This window comes from Condylura cristata, unplaced genomic scaffold, assembly GCF_000260355.1.
Source record: "Condylura cristata isolate star-nosed mole 26May11 unplaced genomic scaffold, ConCri1.0 scaffold00059, whole genome shotgun sequence".
Lineage (NCBI taxonomy): Eukaryota > Metazoa > Chordata > Mammalia > Eulipotyphla > Talpidae > Condylura > Condylura cristata.
Window position 1 is genome coordinate 529930 of NW_004567160.1, and position 20690 is coordinate 550619.

Here is a 20690-nt window from a genome sequence, read left to right on the forward strand (position 1 = left end):
TTTTTAATATTTTGAGGAATCTCCATACCATCCATTAGAGCTGAACTAGTCTACATTCCCAACAGTGTATGAGTGTTTCTCTTGCTCCACATTGTCAGTAACATTTAAAACAAGATCCGTCCTATTGGAGTGAGATGGTATCTCACTGTGGTTTTCATTATCACTCCCCTACTAATGAATGGTGTTCAATATATTTTTCATGCCCCTACTGATCCTTGTGTATCTTCATTGGACAAGTGCCAATTTAGACCTTTTTTATTGAGTTACTTTTTTTCCGTTCATTGAATTGTATTTGCTCCTTGTGATTAGACCATTGTCAGAGATATCCTTGTGATTAGACCATTGTCAGAGATATCCTTCTGACAACGATTCTCCCATTTACTCCCATTCTGACAAAAAAATTTCCCATTTAGTAGGATGTTTTTTGTTTGAACTTGTTCCTTTCACTTTAAACATGTTTTTATCTTGAAGTAAACATACATTCATCTATTTTTGCTTCTGTTTTACTTGTAAATTAATCAAGTACACAAAGACATGTTTGCATGTTTCCTACCATGTATTTTATGGTTTCATGTCTTACATCTAAGTCTTTAATATATTTGTAGTTGTGTGTGTGTGTGTTTAGGGTAGAAAAAGTGGTCTAGTTTCATTTATCTATTTCTGGATATCCAGTTTTCTCAGCAATATTTGTTAGACTTTCACTCCTCTACTATATGCTATTAAGTCTTTAGTCACAGGGAACTGTACATAAAGATGTGGGTTTCCATCCCCTTTTCAATTAAAACAAAAAGAATCAAATACCTGGGAATCAACCTAACAAAAGAGGTAAAAGACCTATACAAAGAAAATTAAAAAATACTGTTAAAAGAAATTCAGAAAGACACCATGAAATGGAAAGACATCCCCTGCCTATGGATGGGGAGAATTAACATCATCAAAATGCCCATCCAACCAAAAGCGATATAGAGATTTAATGCTATCCCAATAAAAGTCTCAATGACATTCTTCAAAGAAATAGAAAAAATATGAGATTCATATGGAACAACAAAAAACCTCGAATAGCCAAAACTCTCATGACTAGGAAGAAAGAGAATGGAAGCATTACAATCTCAAACTTCAAGCTATACTACAAAGCCATAATAATCAAAACGGCATGGTACTGGAACAAGAATAGACACACAGAACAGTGGATTTGAATAGAAAACCCAGATATAAACCCACAAGTTTATGGACAGCGAATCTTTGACAAAGGAGCAAAGAAGATACAATGGAACAAAGAAAGTTTGTTCAGCAAATGGTGCTGGAAAAACTGGGAAGCTACATGCAAAAAAATGAAACTAGATCACTACCTCGCACCGTACACAAAAATCAACTCAAAGTGGATGAAAGACTTAGACATAATAAAAGAAACCATAAAATACCTGGAATCAAAAATGGGCCAAACACTACACGACATGCATTTTAGTGACATCTTTAAAGATAGAGCCCCCAATGCAACAATAGTGAAGGTAAGGGATAAATAGATGGGACTTCATCAAGTTAAAGAGCTTCTGTACAGCAAAGAGACATTAGAAAAAACAAACAGACATCCCACTGATTGGGGACATTTTTTCTCACACAAAACTAGTGATGAAGGACTGATCACAAAAATATATGGAGAACTGAAGAAACTCAACAAAAATAAAATAAACAATCCCATGAAAAAATGGGCAGCAGAGCTAAAAAGAAACTTCTCCAAAGAGGAAATGCAGATGGCCAACAGGCATATGAAAAAATGTGCAACATCACTCGTAATAAGGGAGATGCAAATTAAAACCACAATGAGATACCACTTCACCCCAATGAGAATGGCACATCTTCAAACAACTAGCAACAACAAATGTTGGCGAGGATGTGGAGGAAAAGGAACTCTCCCACACTGCTGGTGGGAATGCAAACTAGTACAACCACTATGGAAAGCTGTTTGGAGGTTCCTCAAACTGCTAAACATGGAGCTTCCCTACAACCCAGCAATCCCACTCCTAGGTATCTACAAAAACACTGATTCAAAAATATACCTGCACCCCCATGTTTATTGCTGCTTTATTTACAATTGGAAAGACCTGGAAGCAGTCCAAATGCCCCAAAATGGATGACTGGATTAAAAAGATATGGTACATATACAAAATGGAATATTACTCAGCAACAAAAGAAAAGAAAAATATGTCTTTTGCAGCAACATGGATGGAGCTGGAAAAGATCATCTTTAGTGAAATAAGCCAGAAAGAAAAAGGAAAAATACTGGATGGTTTCTCTCATAGCAAGAATATAACGGAATAGGCAAGAAAATAATGAGAATGATCATGAACAGCTATATACCAGAGACATTTTGTGGGGGTATAGTGGGGAATGGGATCAAAAACAGTGGGGGAGGGAAATGTACTGGACTATGGTGATGGCACATGGGTGATTTTATGATGGGAAAACCAAGGGGATTGCAACTGAGATGGAAAAATGCACAAAGATATATAAAAATAACTATTGTAAAATTTTTTAAAAATTGTAGGTTAAATATCATTTCATATTTGAACATTTGGTAGAAATCATTTGTGAACCATCTGATCCTGGGATTTTGTTTTTGAGGAAGGTTTTTATTACTGTTTCAATTTCGCTGCTTGTAATTGGTTTACGTCATTTATTTTTTAATCAAGCTTTGGATGATTGAATAGTTCCAAGTGTTTGTCTATATCTTCTAGATTGTTGTACAAATTTACATATAAAATCTTCATAGTAATCTCTGATTATCCTCTGAATTTCTGCTTTGTCTGTTGTTATCCCTCATGTTTCATTTATGATTGTATTTGAGTTTTTCCTTTTTTTTTTCCTTTGTGAAGCTGGGTAGAATTTGTTTACTTTGTTTATTTTTTGAGGAACTAGCTTTTGGTTTCATTGATTATTATTATCATTATTACTTATTCTATTATTTTTTACTTCTACTTTTATTATTTACTTTTTTCTACTGGCTTTAGTTGTTGCTGCTGTTCTTTATATATTTCTTTGAGACGGGGATTAGGTTTTTTCTTTGTGTTATTTCTCGTCTGTTCACGTGTGCCTGTACACCTATAGGCTTTCCTCTTATTACTATTTTTGCTATGTCCCATGAATTCTGGAAAGGTTTCTGTTCATTGTCATTAATCTCTATGTATTTTTTACTCCTTCTTTGATTTCCTCATTAACCCAATGGTCTTCCAGTAATGTGATGTTCAATCTCCAGAAAATGGGAGCTTTAGTTATTTTCTTTTTGTATTGGATGTTTAATTTGATTACTTTATTGTCAGCAAAGATAATATAATTTGGATCTTCATGTTGCTGTTTGTCTTGAATCCCAGTACCTGGTAGATACTAGAGAATGACCCATGTATGCTTGAGAAAATTTTGAATTGAGATTATTTTAGATGCTGTGTCCTATAGATTTTGTTAGACCCATGTAGTCTAGATATATTTTTTAAAGCTATAGTTCATTTTTTTTTGTCTTATCGACCTATCCACTAGTGAGAGTCGGATGTTGATGTCTTCTACTAAATAGGTATTTAATGTTTGTTTTCAAAGATGATAGTAAATATCTAATGTAGCATGGTGCTCCCTTGTTTATTGAGTACATACTGATGAGTGTTATGTCTTCCTGGTGTATTGTTCCCTTGACCACTATCTATGACCACATATGTTTCTTGTCACCTTTTCTAGTTTGAAATTTATTTTATCGGATACAAGTATGACCGCCCTGCCCTTTTTTGGCATCCAACACTTTATTTTCAGCCTATGTTTATCTTTTGTAGTTAGTTGTGTTTCTTAGTGACAGCAGAAAATTAGTGTTTTCTAATCTAGACTGCTACACTGTGCTTTCGGTTCTCCCTGGGCCCGTCATCTGGACACAAGAAATATCCTTCCTAGTGTGGGCAGAGGAGGTTAATGTTCTCTGAAAAAACTTTACAATGTATAACTTTGATCCTTATCTCAACAATGTATGCTTTAATTTTATAATGTATAATTTTATCTTGATCACAAGCACTGCCTGCAGGATTTAATGCCACAGTAGTTTTCACAAATGATTAGCAACGGGTCAACATAAGGTCTATTGTGAAATGTTAAATTTATGTCATGTTTAGCATGCTTCCTGTACTGCCTAATGCTGAGAAGACAGGTATAAAAACCCTGGAAAAATAAAGATTCACACTGAAGCCTGGATCTCAGGCCTCACTCACATCTATGTTCTTTCTGCACCTCAGGTCCCCGATCTCCGAGACTGACATGCTACTCCATTCTCTACTTGTCCATTTCATTTCTTCAGAGAAGTCTAATGGCAGACTAGTTGACTTTCCTTTATAGATAATGTGTTTTTTGCCCTTAATCAGTTTAATTGTTTTTTTCTTTGTCTTGGACTTTTGGAAGATTTACTATTGTGTGTCTTGCTGTAGTTTCCCTTTTATTATGGTTATTTGGTACCCTTCCAGTTTCTGTTCTTCTATTTTCACTTATTTCTTCATGTTTGGGAAGTTCTCTTCAATTATTTCCCTTAAAATTTTTTCAGCTCCCTTGTCTCTATCTTCTCCTTTTGGGATTCCTATTACTCACTTTTTTTTTCCTCCTGGTGTCAGAAAATTCTTGAAGTGTTTCTTCTTATTTTTGCTTTGTATCTCTTTGTCCTTTTCTCTTGTCCTTTTTGAATATACTGATTCATTTTTCCATCTCATCTAATCTAATTTCACAGAATATCTTAACTCCTCCAGTGATATTGTAATATATTGCTAATCTTTTTTTAAAAAAGATTTGTTTATTTATGCTTACAGAACTGGGGTACAGCCAGAGGTATGGTGGGTGAAAGGACTCCCCAGAGACACAGTGGGGAGCAGAACAGACAGACTGAAATACACAGCTGAGGGGAGCAGTGGGTGGGTCAGGAGAGGTCTGCCACGCCATGTGGGTCAGCTCCCTGGCCAGGGATCGAGCATGTGCTGCAGTGGCTTCGGAGAGCTTCATAATGTGGTGCTTTAACCCGTTGTGCCACCAGGGAGAGCCCTATTTTCTTTTTTAATGATTAAACTTTGTTCTTTTGTTTATTGATCATACTTCTTACATTTTTTTCCTTTTCTGTGTCTTCTCCGGTATCTTTAATTATTACTATTATTTTTTTTTAATTTTGGCATTATGAATTTGTTATCTGTCAGTCAGAGAAATTCTCCCTGTTAGCATTGTTGGCTTCTGGAGGCTGAATGGTCTTTTATTGTTTATGAGAGCTTACATGAACATTTCTCTTTCTTCCTATTATTTTTTTCCATTTGTCCTAGGCATTTGACCACTGGACCACTCTATCTGGTGCGCAGGACTCTATGAGGAGTTCTAAGTACTCTTACCAGAGTGTTGGATCTAGCTGGTGCCTGGACCTCTATGGCTGTTGCACAGGTCCTATCAATTGGACTGCTATTTATGGCACTTGGGACTACTGGGTACTCTACATGAGCATCAGGGGCAACTGGGCTGGTTGGAGGACTTTTTCAGCTCCCACCTGGATATACATCTACCAGATGGCTGGTGCCCAAGAGCAGTCTCGTGGGCACCCCCTACAGGGCACCAGAGGCTGCTGGGGATAGTGGGCAAGGCTTCAATTAGCCACCACTTGTGTGTGTGTGTCTACTGGGTCATTATTTTTCTTTTTATTTATTTTTGTAGTTAATCATTGATGTGTTTTGGTTGCTTTTCTTTTAGAAATCAGGTGTTTTGTGTGATTCTTGGACATATATGGTTAGTTATTTCCTTAGAATTGGAAATTTGTTGGCTATTATTTATTATTTGATTATTTGTTTTATTAGGGTCTCTGCTCTTCTCTCATTCTTCTCCTTCACATTTACCTATTCTTTCTGACTCTTTTTCTTTTTTAAAATATTTATTTATTTATACATACAGAATGGGGGTACAGGGGAGTTGATTCACCAGAGACAGAGTGGGGATCTGAGCAGGCAGAGTGGCAAAGTACACTGCTAAGAAGAGTGCTGGGCAAGACAGAAGTTTGCTCTGCCATGTGGGTCACCTCCCTGGCTGGGGACTGACCTTCATAGTGCTGTGATTTAACCTGTTTTGTAACTAGAGAGGTCCCATGATTCTTCTTCTAATGGAATATGAAATTTTCTTAATTTTCCCTAAATCTTGAATTATTTGTATGTGTTTATCTTATATTTCTGAAAGTATTTCCTCATCAAGATAAGTCTACTTAGTAAGCATACCATAGCTGTTTTTGGTTGTCTAATTTTATTTATCGTTTCATTTAACATTTCTGCTTTTTTTTAATTTTTGAAGATTTATTTATTTGTGCATACAGAACTAGGGTACAGGCTAGAGGTGCAGGGGCAGTGAGAGGATTCACCAGAGACAGAATGGGAAGCAGAACAGGCAGATCATCAAAGTACACTGCTGAGGGGGGCAGCGGGTGGGTCAGGAGAGGTCTGCAGCGCCATGTGGGTCACCTCCCAGGCTTTAGCTTCTTACTGCTCTGCTTTATGCCACTGTGCCACTAGGAAGGGCCCATTTCTATTTTTTTTAATAGCTTCAGTTCTTTTTGTTGAAGAATCCTTTCTTTTCCTGCATATCTCTCTGATGCCTTGCCATTCTTTATTTAAGTGAAAGTCTCCAAATTTGTTGATTGTTCTCTTGAAATCCTTTTCTATTAGCTTCTCCAATACTGTGTCATAAAACGTAGATTTAGTTCCATCCATTGTATTTTTTCCTATTTTCTTTTGAGTTGCACTTTATTTTGCATGTCTTTTCATCTTCATTGTGTAATATTGTGGGTTTTTTTTTTTTTTTTTTGGGCATCCTCCTTGTTTATCAACTCGTTGTGACTGAGAGGAAAGAAGTTGGGACCACAGGTGCCTCAAGAAAGTGCTCAAAGTCTTGGGTGGGCAAGAAATATTAAGCTTGAAGCTTGTATCACTGTTTCTTTCTGTAATCAGACCAAGTTCTTTTTTAGTATTGTTTGAGTCCACAATTTGCCCCAAATTTCCCTCCTTCTTTCCTCAGAAGAGAGAAGTGTTCTTTCATTGTTTGCACTATAATGTGACCAACACTCTGGATTTGACAGTCTTCCTGTGGAAGCATTATGATATGTTATTCTAACTGTGAAGGTCCCCAGCTATTGGCAGATTTTTTAGTTGCAGTTGAATAAATAACTTGCAGATAACTATTCACTTTACCCTCCAATGGTTATTCTGTTTTCTTTATTGATTGTGTGTTGTGGAGAAATGGGGTGAGGCTGGAGATATGGGGATGAAAGGATTCAGTGGATACAGAGTGAGAACAAAAAATACTGATTTATTGCAATGCACTTCAAGGGAGCAGGGGGTAATGTAGGAGAAATCTGTACTGGGAGAGGGTTTTCAGGCTGTTATACTCCTGATATCAGTGATTAGCTAAAATATCTGGCCTTGGGCATGTGCTGACTCATGTTCCAGAGTATCAGTTGAATATCAGTTTCCATGGCAGTCCTATCTACTTCCCTTATCGATTCAAGCCCCACAACTTGTGTTCTAGGCAAGTAGTGATGCCTGGTTTTTAACCATAGTAATGATACTAACACAATTTGCAATATTTCTCTCTATATACTGGATTCAAATCTTGTGTTTTATATATCACTATCTTTCAACTTTGCTTTTTGCATCTTTTATTGTTCATATATTTTACATTTCAGATGTGTTGAAATGTATCTATTGTAACAGTTAAGTTTACCGCATCTTTGCATTTTAGTATCCCTCACTAGGAATGAATTTCTTGAGAGCAGCTATGTTTTATTCATTGTGTTTTATTTTTTTATTTGCAAGAAGGGCCTGTATTATTGAAATTTTTCCATTCATTATTTGTAACATTGGCACTCTCAACCCAAATTGTTGAGAATGGACCACAGAATCAACATATAAGTAAAGAAATATGATTGAAAAACCCGTAAGTCTGGGAGTCCTGTTTTATATCATTTGAAGTGAAAACCTCTCTCTGTCACCTTAATTGTTACACTTCAATGCTATACCAGCTTTTTATGATCACAGTGAATCTCAAGTAATTTCAGCCTTCTACTTTTTCACCCAGTGTCTCCAAATAAGTGAAATATCACAAAGAAAAGTCTCCAGGTAAGGCAAGTTTTCACATCTTTACCAGGGCTAGAATTTGCTCTGAGGCTGTTTTAGAGTTTAATGCTGATTGAATACACTCCTTTTCCATCTTCTTTCTTAAGAAAAAGTAAAATAAAATTGTGAGAATAGTGATGAGAACAAGAACCTAGTCGATTTAGTCTGCATCCCAAAACTCTTGTGAGGTCATTTGAGGGAACATACAAAGGCACACAGAGTCTTCATGGAGACCCAGTCTTGGACATGAATAAATACATTTCCAAGAATGGGAAGGGCCTCATGTGATCAAACAGCAAATGATTATATTTAAGATAGTTAATTGTCCTAGCGGTTTCATCATAAATTTACCTAGCTAACGTAAAAAAAAAGTGCTCACGAGGAAACATACGACAGAGACAAATTCAAGTTGCTAGCAAAGGTTTCTAAATTTTAAAATATTTTATTAAAGAAATGTATAATAATTAAACATAACAAGATTGCTTAGTACCCAGGCACACATGCTGCCCTCAATGCTACAGAGTTAGAGCTTTATTGGGTCAGAACAGAGCAACCTTTCATTCACCATATTACTGAGGCAATTCTTGAGTATAACAGGTTTGTATATGAAAAATTGCTTATGATCTTAGATTCAAAGTCATGTCTCTGGAGCAAGAACTATTATAAAATAGAAGGAAAATGTCTTGCTGTAAACACTGAGCTAATGACACAAACTTAAGAGTTATAAACACTAAAACTTAACATATTCTTCTATAACCTCTTTAAACATAATAACAAAGCAAAGGAAATCAATCAATTCCTTCAATGCATGCTCTTCCCTCATACCCCCAAAACAGTCAGTTGCTGGCACTATTCTGCTATGGACCGCTATTAAAAAAACAGTGATGGATAACACTATGGATACTGTTCCTCTTTTACGCAGGAATACAATGAAAACAGTACTGTATATAACATAGTTATAAAGCAATGACCAACACAACTACTTGTATGGACTCTGGGAAACACTTACTGAAAGGAAAGAAAAGCTTCTTAATAGTTAACATAATAGTGTTTCCCTGCCCATCACTCACCACCAAAAGAAAAAATGGGATGTGAAACCAGTTTTTCAATCAAAGAATTATACTGTCACTGGTATAAATTCTAAATTATATCCCACTCCCACCCAAACTACCCAATCCCATTTTCTCTCTACCTACAATGTTCAGAGGATAGTAAGTGCAGAAAGACAAATGTAGTTGGTAAAGTTGAACTGACTGAAATTTGAAGGGCACTGTGTATTGCTTTTGTGCTTTTGACAAGGTGACATGTAATGTGATACAGGTAGAGTAAAGGAAGGGGAAAGATAATTTTTTTAGGGTTATTTCCTAACTATTGCTTTGGGCCCCAAAACACTTTGAATTTTGAAATGGAAGGAAATCTATAATTAGTAATGAAGAGAATGTAGGGAAATTAAGAGCAAGAAAAGAAATAATTTTGCTCCCAGTGACCATTCTTCAATTATTCTCTACAGTGTTCTGTTACTGGCTCAAATTTAGCTCTTTATCATCCAGGAAGCCTATTCATCTCCTTCTGCTAGGCTAAATATAAGGTACTATAATTATTATAGTGATGTTCATTACATATTGTCGTTGATTTAAAAATTTCTCATTTATGTCAACATCCATTAATGAGAATCCTCACAACATTCCTGTGAGGTAGATATTGGATCCTCATTTTACAGAAGGCTTAACTGAGGCACAGAGAAGTGATGTGACTTACCTAACATTAACCAAGTGAGATATTGGGGAAAATATGGAAGAGAAGCAAGTTAGGGTAACCCCTATTGTAAGAGTGCCATATTCACCAGTGAGATAATATAGTGTTCTTTAAATTGGGCATACCCAGTTTGTTCTCTGTACATCTCTATATACACAGCACATTGTGCAGTATAAATAATTTCCTTTAGCTTATTCAAGGTTAGATTAACTTCCTATTGTTTGATTATTGAGAAAACTTTTCTGAAGGGCAGGAAAGACCCAAGTTCCTGGAACAAATCATGGGAATCATAAATTCCCAAATTTTGTATATGACTTTGTTTCAAGTAGGTTTTGGAGTTCTAAAAATGTAATATTGTGTACAAATACATAGTTCTTTAGTTTAAAAAAGTTGTTTCCCATAGGTATATGGGCAAATAATTCAGATACTACTAATTATTAATGTGTATACCTATGGAAAAATGTGAAAGCCAGCTTCTCACTGTTGGAGTGGGAGGTTACATACAAGCAAAGGAAAACATTAAAAGGATCCATGAGGTAAAACAATCTGAGTTGCAGACATTAGTATGAACTCATGTTTAGTTTTATAGGTATATAGATGATTGTATGTAGAACTGTTTGTAGATATGTGTATATACCTGAGTTAGCGTATATACTACCTAGAGCATATACACATATTTCATTGGTTTGTCAGAGGAAATGTACTGAAAATAATATTGCAGTAGCAACAAGTATACCAAGTTATCCACTGCTGGTTTCTAATACAATTCTTCATTAAAAGGAACCAGTGCTCCTTAAAGAAAAGGCCAACTATAAGAGTGCATCAAGAAGTCTACGAGATGATCCTGGATCATCTTGCAGTGACATAAAGTACATGCTTTAAAAATACTGGTGTATTTCAAAAGCTTTGGGAGTAAACCAAAAGAAAAATAAATATTAGGTAAACACCAAGGAATTCCCAATTACCTAAGCTGGAATAATTTGCACACAAAAAATAAAGCTTTATTGATTATAACTCAAATTATAAAATAAATATCATGGTCCTTTAAATTATTGCATAAACAAATAAATGAAGGAAAAGAAATAAATTTCCCATGCAGAAAATTTCCTCCAAATTTAAATAGATACCTTCAAGGACATGTGCATAACTCACTTTTTAACTGTGTACAGAACAATTTACTTTCAAATAGTATAGTATACAAGGGGGAAAAAGTATAGGAGAGAAATATGTCATACACTATCCCAATGGATCAAGCAGTTAGCATCATGACCAATACAATGTGATTAAAATAAAAAAAATTTCTTCTCTGGTCTTTCAGTTCCAAACCCATAACTTCAGTTTAATCATAAGAAAAACAGACAAATCTCAATTAATGTGCACATTTTTCAAAACTTTCAAGGTTACAGGAAACAAGAAAAGTCTGATAAAATGTAACAGGAAAATCCTAAGGAGACAGAATACTAAATGTAATGTGTACCTTGCATGAAATCTGGAAGAGAAAAATAATATTAGGTAAAAACCAAGGAATTCTGAATAAAATTTATACTTTAGTTTATGAGAATATATTGTTATTACTTCATTAATTGTAACAAATACACCATATTAATGTAATGTTAATAAAAAGAAAAAATACATGAGGGGTATACACAAACTCTGTTTTAGCTTTGAATTATTTCTGTAAATTTAGAACTATTCTAAAATTTTTAAAGTTTATTTAAAAAGTAGTCTCACAAACCTTTCCTTCTTACTCATAATGGACTCCATCAAATATACCCACCAGTTCACACTCTTTACAGTTTTCTCTAAAACTTGCAATTATAACCATCATAGCTATTCTCAACTACTAATCATCTACAGGTAGAGAAATTTCTCTGTAACCAACACCAGGATATTATTCAACTTTAGCTAACAAGGCTTTTTCTATGCCTGAGGCAACTCTCCACATAATGAGGCTTTGCTGATGTGAACAGATAAATTAAAATAAGTACAAAACAATATGAAAGAGATAATTTTAGGTCCTTTGAATCTCAGCGTCTGTATAGCAAAATTCTATGTGATTCCGCACTATTTGTAAGTTCTACTATATTTGAATCACTATGCTTTATGACATAATCTTAGTATTTTGACATATTTATTAAAGAATTTAGAAATAATTGGAATCTGAATTTGGAATCCTGACTTGGAATCCTAATATTATTATCCTAGTTAGTACAATAGTATGTTTGATAGCCTTTATTTATAAATAAATCATAGGCTACAATGCAAATATTCTGAGGTCTGAGAAGCAGATTTCATTTATAAACTGAAAAAGGAGTTTCAGAATTCAAACTTTAGAGAAAATTAGTAAGCTCTGGTACTCTACTGTAAAATCTTGTATCAGCCATTCAATTATTAGCGTAAATCAATGTATGATGGCAATTTACCATTAACAATATCTTGCTATCAAAAGAAACAGGAATAATTTAAGCTATATAAAATTGCCCTTGACAGATTAATCTTACATATTTTCTAGTGGTTTAGCAATTATTCTAGAGTGTGGAAGTTCTACACCAAAAATTTGAGACTATCCCACTGCAAAATAACAATGATAATGGCAAAATTCCACATATCATTTTAAAAGATTTGGAAAGACCATGAATTATTGGGAGTTTATGGCCTGGAAAGACATTGCTAAATTGAAATGAGGTTGGTGAGGTTTGAGATAACATAAGAAAGTGTTATAGTAAAGAAAGTGCATGCTCAATGGCATATATCAATCACAAGTGTGTTTTATTCACTAAAGTTTTCTGAAGCTTAAAATATAAAGTTGGATAAATGTTGCAGCCAATCAAGTGAAAAAATATTTGGTTTTAAAATGAAAATGTGGTCTCTGGGAGACTGCGTGTGCAAGTTTATAAGGCCTCAATGAAATACCTGGGGAATGTTCATTGTAACATAATTGAATGGGAAGAATCTGACACATATTTGTTGCATCGATAAAATATGAATGATAGATAGGATTAGATGGAATCTTTTCTTAATGCTAGAATTTTATGAATTAGTCAGAATATATTTATTTGGGAGGAAGTAATCTAAATTATTCAAGCAGCAACTTGCAGAATGTCTTCCAAGGAATAGAGGATTCAACATGAAAACAAATTTTAAAAGAGGTTGAATCCAAAATTATGTTTTGAAACTCTCATTCACACCCATCCACTTCCTTCCCCCCATTACACACAACCTCTCCAGAGAGGAAATATGTCATGTGGACGTAGATCTGAAGTTCAGGCCTGGAACAAAGAGCTTATTATGGTCCAGAGACTATTTGAAACAGTCTGATTAACCAAATGTATATATTAAACAATATGTCATTAATGGCTAAAAGAATGGCTTAGGTGTTCATATCAGTTGCAGACCATCAAATTGTTTTTTATATTTCAGTTTTCCCTGGAAGCCTCTTATATTCCATTTGAAATACCAGGCTGCATGCTAATAATAATGACACAGAATGAAAAGATTTGTTATCCAAACTTTCACCTCTGTAGAACACGACCTCAGTGTATGCTTTCTCATCATGCAATAACATGTAACAACTGTTTTATAGAAACAAAAGAATAAAAAGTACAGTGCAGTCTTTGAAGACACTGTCTCAACAGACTGCCATTTGAAAGAGGTTTGTGATTACAGCACTTCTGATATACTATCCAATGTTACACTCCTTTGTTTTCAGGATGATCCTGGGTCTATTCCTTGTCTCCTAGAACACTTTTCTCCTTACTGGGATGACTGTGTGTGTTTTGAATATTTTTTCAAATTCATTTTAACAAAGCATGTGATTGTGTCACAAAGTCTTTAATCCTGAAAGAGAATGAGGAAGACAATGAGGACAAGGACCCCTTCACCCCTTTCCATGGAATTCAGCAGAGGCACCAGCACTGCCTGAAAACCAAACAGTAAAAACAAATAAGATTGTATTTACAGAACCTTTGAGTTTGGTATGGAATTCAGCTTACTTTGAGAATATGCCCTACAATTAGGACACAAATTCCTGCAAATCTTTCAACTTGCTAGATTGTTATGTGCTCTTCTACTGAGATTTTGAGAAAACAGTATCTTAGTACACTACCATTCACTTTTCAGTATGGATTCAAAATATATGGATAAGAATTATAGAAAACAAGAGAAAAATATTAGGGAAAAGCAGCTTATTTGTTCACAGCCTTGAGTTGATTCCTGTTTTGCTATGGTAGGACAATGTCTTATCTCCGAGCAGGAAGACCAGAAGTTAAGGGTAAGGGGGCAACCATTGGTGCCACAGTGGAATTCAACCCATATAGAGGTTGAAAAAATTGGGGACTGGTCAGTGGAGAGGTGAAGGTGGAATATGAGGTCTCCTCTATGGGATTCCAGCTATCTCTTCCTCCAGCTTCATCAACCTAGTTCAGTGAGCTGCTCCAACCCTAGCACAGAGGCAAGGATGCTCATGACCTCAGCATACACACAAGAAAGAGAACAGGGCAGTTCTTCCAGTGCAGTTGTATTGCTCACATAGCGTCATGGCGACGGCGGTGCAGGGAAAGGTGGTCAGAGCGAGAAAAGCTACGGTTGCAGTCTGTGCACCGGAAGGGCTTGATGCCTGTGTGCTTGCGGAAATGGCGGGTGAGCTCATCTGAGCGAGCAAATTTCCAGGAGCAGCCATCCCAGGTGCATTTATAAGGTTTTTCTCCTAAAAAGGGAATATGACAAAACAAAGGGAGTCAAGAAGAGAGGTTTGTATACTGGAAAGTTTACTGATGCATAATCTGTTAAAGAGGCTTTGGTCTAAACGTGATGGAATTACTTTATATTCATGTTCCTAATCGCTTTTCCAGGAGTCTCAAAGATAAGCTAAATGCCCACCCAGACTGTTAGAACCCAAGACGCTAGACTGGCACTAGGGGTGATACCACAGTGGCCCCAGGATTCCAAAGTTTTCTAAGAGACTCTGCCAGCATCAGTCCAGACCCTAAGACCCAGGACTCCCACCCAGAGAGCTTCCATTTAAGCCAGAGTCCTTGCAACTTTCTGTGAGACTCAGCCAGCCCATGCTTAGATAAAAGCACAAAAGACCTAAGTCAGGGGAGGTGCCAGATAGTTCCAGGCCATGAAACTTCCCAAGAGATTCTGCCAGCATCCAACCAGATTGGTAAGACTACGCCTATCAGTGAAAGAGGAGGGACACACATAGAAAGCCCTACCTACAGCATTGGGTCTCAAAGCAAATAATGGAAAAAAGGAAAACCCCAGTAAATGGACATGAGTCTTCAGGGAAATAATACAACAAATTTCCAGAACAAAGCTTCATAGACATGGCAGATAAGTACTTCCTATCAGGTACAGAGTTTAAAATTGTCATGCTAAAGAAATTTGAAGAAATGAAAGAAGGCTCAGAAAACCAAATGAAAGTTCTTAGAAATAAAATCAATGAACTGAAGATAGAAAATTAAGTTCTCAACAACATAGCAATGGAGTTTGAGGATATAAAAAGAGAAATACAGTAAAAAGAAATACAGATGAAATATTGAGGAGAATATTATGGAAGAATAGATCCATTCTAATAATCAGTGTACTTTAAGATGCAAATGTTCAAGTAATTTGTGTAAAAAAAGGACAAGAAAGTTAAAAAACACATTGGAATTATCTGACTTCATGTGGAAAGATAATACAAGAATAATGGGAATGTCATAGTGAGGATACAGAGAGAAAGGAACAGAAAATATATTCAAAGAAATTATCAAGAAAACTCCAAAACCTAAAGAAGTGAGTAAATGTACAAATCCAGGAAGATAAAAGAACACTTAAACAAAATAAGTCCTACAACAAGACAGAATAAATAGTGAAACTTCCACAAGTTAAAGACAAAGAAAGCATATTGAAGATGGAAAGGGGGAAGGAGCAGACAACATAAAAACAAACAAACAAAAGTACTAATGGAAATAACATATACTTCTCCGAAGAAATACCATTTTCAAGGAGAAAATGGAATAATGTATTCCAAATACTTAAAGGTAAAAACTGCCAGTCAAGAACACTCTAACCTGAAAGCATCTCCTTTTTCTTAAGATTTATTTATTTATTTATGCACACAGAGCTGGAATACATGGCAGAGGTGCAGGGGCGGTGAGAAGATTCACCAGAAACAGAGTAGGGAGCAGAACATGCAGACTGGTGAAGTACACTGCTGAGGGGAGCAGCAGGTGGGTCAGGAGAGGTCTGCCACGCCATGTGGTCATCTCCAGGGTGGGGATAGAACACATGCTGAAGTGTCTTTAGCTTCTTAGTGCTGTGTTTTAACCCACTGTGCCACCAGCGAGGGCCTGGATCTCCTTTTTATAATGGGGAAAAATAAAGTCCTTTTCAGACATAGAGAAACTCAAGGAGTTTGTAAAAGATAGACAACCATTCAAAGAGATAGTGAAAGGACATTATAGATCTAAACCAAAGAGAGAAAAATACACAAAAAAAGTGAATAAGGAAGTAGCTTGAATCACAAAAATTAAGAAAATGGCAGGAATAGATTTTCACATGCCAATAATAACTCTGTAAATTCATCAAAGTGATCACTTAAAAGATACAGGGTATCTGGTTGGATCAGGAACTAAAATTCGATTTTTTGTTGTCTACAGCAGACATACCTAAACTCCAAAAAACAAACATAAAGGCCCAGAGAACAATCCAAATGAGTGGGACCCAAAAGAAGGCAGAGATAGCCATACTAATATCAGACACAATAGATTTTCAGTTAAAAAAATTAACAGAAGACAGGTAAGGATACTATTTAATGATTAAATGAATGATACATCAGGAAGACAACTCTAATTAAAATATAATCACTAAGTGTTGGGTTATGAAAATACATTAAGCAACTACTATCGATTGTGAAAGCAGACCTTGGATAAGACACAGTTGTATAAGAGATTTTCACATACCACTCTTAACCAAGGGACAGATCAATTAAAAAGTAAACAAACAAAAAAAAGAATTAAAATGCATGGACATAAAAGATATTTCAGAGCACTACACTTCCTAAAAGCCAAACACAAATTTTTCTCAAGGGCATATTGGACATTCTCTGGAATAGACCACATTCTGGGACATAAAACAAAGATCAACAAATTCACAAAGATTGAAACCCCTTTGATTGTAAGGGAATCAACCAATGAAATAAACTATCAAAAGAAAGCTGGGGAATCCTATGAATTGAACAACATATTACTGAAAGAACACTGAATTAATGAAAAAACGAAAGTGGAAAATAATACCTTGAGGCAAATGATAATGAAGACTCAATTTTCCAAAACACATAGGATGCAGCAAAAGTAGTACTAGAAGAAAATATATTGCAATCGAGACTCACAATAAGAAAAAAGTGCTCAAATAAATTTCTCTCTCTACATCAGAAATTAAAGAAGAAACAAATCTAAAGCCAGTAGTAGAACATAAAAAATAAAAATGAAAGCATAAATTAATAAAATAGATATTAAAAGGACAGAAAAATATTACTGGAAACCAAAAGCTGCTTCACTTCATTGGAAAAATAACAAAATAGACAAACTCTAGCAAGGCTCACTCAGAAAATATGTTAGACATTTCAAATAAACAAGACCAAATTCAGACAAGGAGATATTACAACAGATCTGCAAAAATTTAGAGGATAACTAGAAACTACAATAAACAAATGAAGAAAAATAAGTAGAATTATGCAATCACCTAAAATAAAATACAGAACAAACATTGATGGAAGCACAAAAATCTCTAATAGAAAAACCTCCCCTGACTACAAAGAGGAAGAATGTAGGCATTACACTCCCAGAATCCAAGCAATACTATAAAACCATTATAATAAAGACAGCATGATATTAGGACAAAAACAAAATAAAATTAAAAGCCCAGAAATAAAACCACACATATATGGTCAAATAATCTTAAACAAAGAAGCAACATACCCTGGAACAAGAAAAGCCTCTCCAACAAATGGTTTTGGGGAAAACTGGAATATGCAACTTAGAAAAAAAAAAAGAGAGAGAGAGAAAGAAAAAAGAAAGAAACTATCTTATAATCTTATACCATACACAAAAATCAATTCAGTGTGAATTAAAGAATGGAATGTAAGACCTGACACCATACAATATAAAAAAGAAAACAGGCAAAACACTCTATGGTGTAAATCTCAGAATATCTTTGAGGATTATTCTTGCAAAGCAAGAAATACAAAGGAGAACATAAACAGTTGGTACTACAACAAACTAAAATGCTTTTGTACATCAAAAGTGATCTTAACCAAAACAAAGAGTTATGGTGAATGGAAGAAAATATTTGCATACCATATGACAAATAAAAAACTGATATCAAAGATGGACAAAGAACATACACAACTCAATAAAAATAAAACACAGGCCCTCCCAGGTGGCGCAGCGGGTTAAAGCACTGCACTGAGAAACTAAAGCCACTTCCGCATGAGTTCGATCCCCGCCTGCCCCGGAGGTGACCACATGGCGTGGCAGACCTCTCCTGACCCGCCCACTGCTCCCCTCAGCAGTGTACTTCGTTGATCTGCCTGTTCTGCTCCCCACTCTGTCTCTGGTGAATCCTCTCACCCTCCGCATCTCTGGCCTGTACCCCAGTTCTGTATGAATAAATAAATAAATCTTAAAAAAAAATAAAACACAAAACTCTTGTCAAAAAATGGACAAAAAAAAAAGATAGTTCCTCAAAGAAAACCAAATGACCAATAGATATATTAAAAAGGTATTCAACATCACTACTTATTAGGGAAATGTAAATCAAAAACCTCAATGAGATACCTCATTGTAGCCCACATTAAAAAAAAAAAAAAGAAAAAGGAAAAGGAAAAAAAAGGAAACAACAAATTGTTGAGTGCATGTAATTAGTCCAGCCACTATGGAAAGCGGTGTGGAGGTTTCTCAGAACAACAAAAATGGATCTACCATATGATCTAGCAATTCCACTCCTAAGAATCTTTCCAAGGGACACAAAAACACTAATTCAAAAGGAAGCCTGTACTTCTATGTGTATATCAGCACTGTTTACAATAACTAAGATATAGAAACATTTCGAATGTCTCAAAATACAGAAATGGATTGAAAAGTTGTGGAATAGTACTCAGTGATCAAAAAATACAAACTCATGCCATTTGCAGCAACATGTAAGGAGCTGGATTATGTTGACAAAATTAGCAGAAGGAAAAAGAAAAATATGCCTCCCTTATATGTGGAATATAAAGAAATCAAGTGAAAGGTCAAGAATAAGTCAAAACTAGCAAGCTGACCATACAACTAAGGCATACAGCAAAGGGAGGGGGCAAGCAAAACAGGGATGGAATAAACACAAGGCAATATAGTTATGTCTCATGAGTGATATGGTGGTGGAACTATGGGGACTACAATGACATAAGAAAAATTATTTAATAAAAATTAATTGAGGCAATCAGGAAGATGGCAGCAGAGTGAAGATGCTGCAATCACTACATCCAAGCTCACATAGGAATATGACTAAAAACGGACTGTAGCCTTACATACTACAAGTTTGAACCCAAATGAGAGCACCCTGGACTCACTAGAAGGAAGATAAATGAGGGCGACTCAGTGATTGTGGAGATCTGATAGGGGTGCTTCGATCTGGAAGCACCCAGGTGCTAGGAAGTGCCTCAGAAGGGAAGCTTGCTGCTCTGCTATGCTGAAGCCCTGGAGGTAAATAGAGACAACTCAGCTCAGTGAGTTGAACCCAAGCTGCGGGGGAAAGATTGCTCGAAGTGGAAACATAGAGCCCTGGAGGTGGGGAGGAAGAACTGGCAACTGGGGAAGCTGGGAGGCTTACAGCCCTTCTAGCACTCCCTGAATCCCCCACCCCCACAGCAGAGGACTGGAGACTTGTGTATCATTAAAACAAAACAAAAAAACAAAACCGGTTAGACCATTCACCACAGGCCCAACCAGGGAAAACTGCAACAATTTTAACACTCCCCCGACCCTCCATGGGCACATCCTAGCATAGAGAGGCCCTATGAAGTGCCTAAGATGGGGATACTTGCTATGGGTTTAGCTGCTTACCACACCTACCCACAAAACCTGTGGTAAAGCCCTAAAGTTAGAACCCAGGTAGAGGGAAAGACTGCTCAGGAGGGAGAGATTACTTGCTGTAGGTAGAAAGAGCCTGGAGGCGCTGAGGGAGAACTGGCAGCCTGCACAGCTGGGAGGCTTGCAGCCCTTCTGGTGCTCCCTGCATCCTCTGCCCCCACAGCAGAGGCCTGAAGATTTGTGAGCCAGTAAGGCACTGTCCTGAAAGGCTCACAGTGCTCAAAAAGTAAACAAAATCAGTGACTGGCTTAACCACAGGCCCATCTGCAGGGAGACCTACAACACTTCTATTGTGCTCAAACCCCCACTGGCACTTCTAAGCAGAGAGGGAACCCAGGATATCATAAGGCTACAAATATCAACAGGCACCTTCCAGAGACAAGGACTCAACGTGTTACTGCAAGAAGCTGAACACCACAAGAAACCCCTGACTGTAACTGGCTCAGACAACAGAAACAATTCCAGAAAGTGGACTTTGGAAAAAAAAGGAGAAATTGATACAAAGCACAGTTCAGAATACCCTCCATAACTGAAGAGTCTGGAAGTCCCTCTGCCATTCCAGAAAGAACATCCAGAAAGAATGACAGTCATACTAGCAACATTGGTCTCAATGAATAAAAAGATTTAGAAAAATGGCCCTCCCTGGTGGCGCAGCGGGTTAAAGCACAGCACT

General features: G+C 36.2%; 1 protein-coding gene across 1 annotated transcript in view; it reads right to left on the bottom strand.

Annotated features, from left to right (window-relative positions):
- Positions 1 to 11553: 11553 nt before the first annotated feature.
- KLF8 (Kruppel-like factor 8) overlaps positions 11554 to 20690 on the bottom strand; it is a 73711-nt gene continuing 64574 nt past the window's right edge. The window contains exon 5 of the mRNA XM_004695317.2: positions 11554 to 14607. Within this exon, the coding sequence (XP_004695374.1) occupies positions 14426 to 14607 (182 nt within the window). The 3' untranslated portion in view covers positions 11554 to 14425. The remainder of the gene's footprint in view (positions 14608 to 20690) is intronic.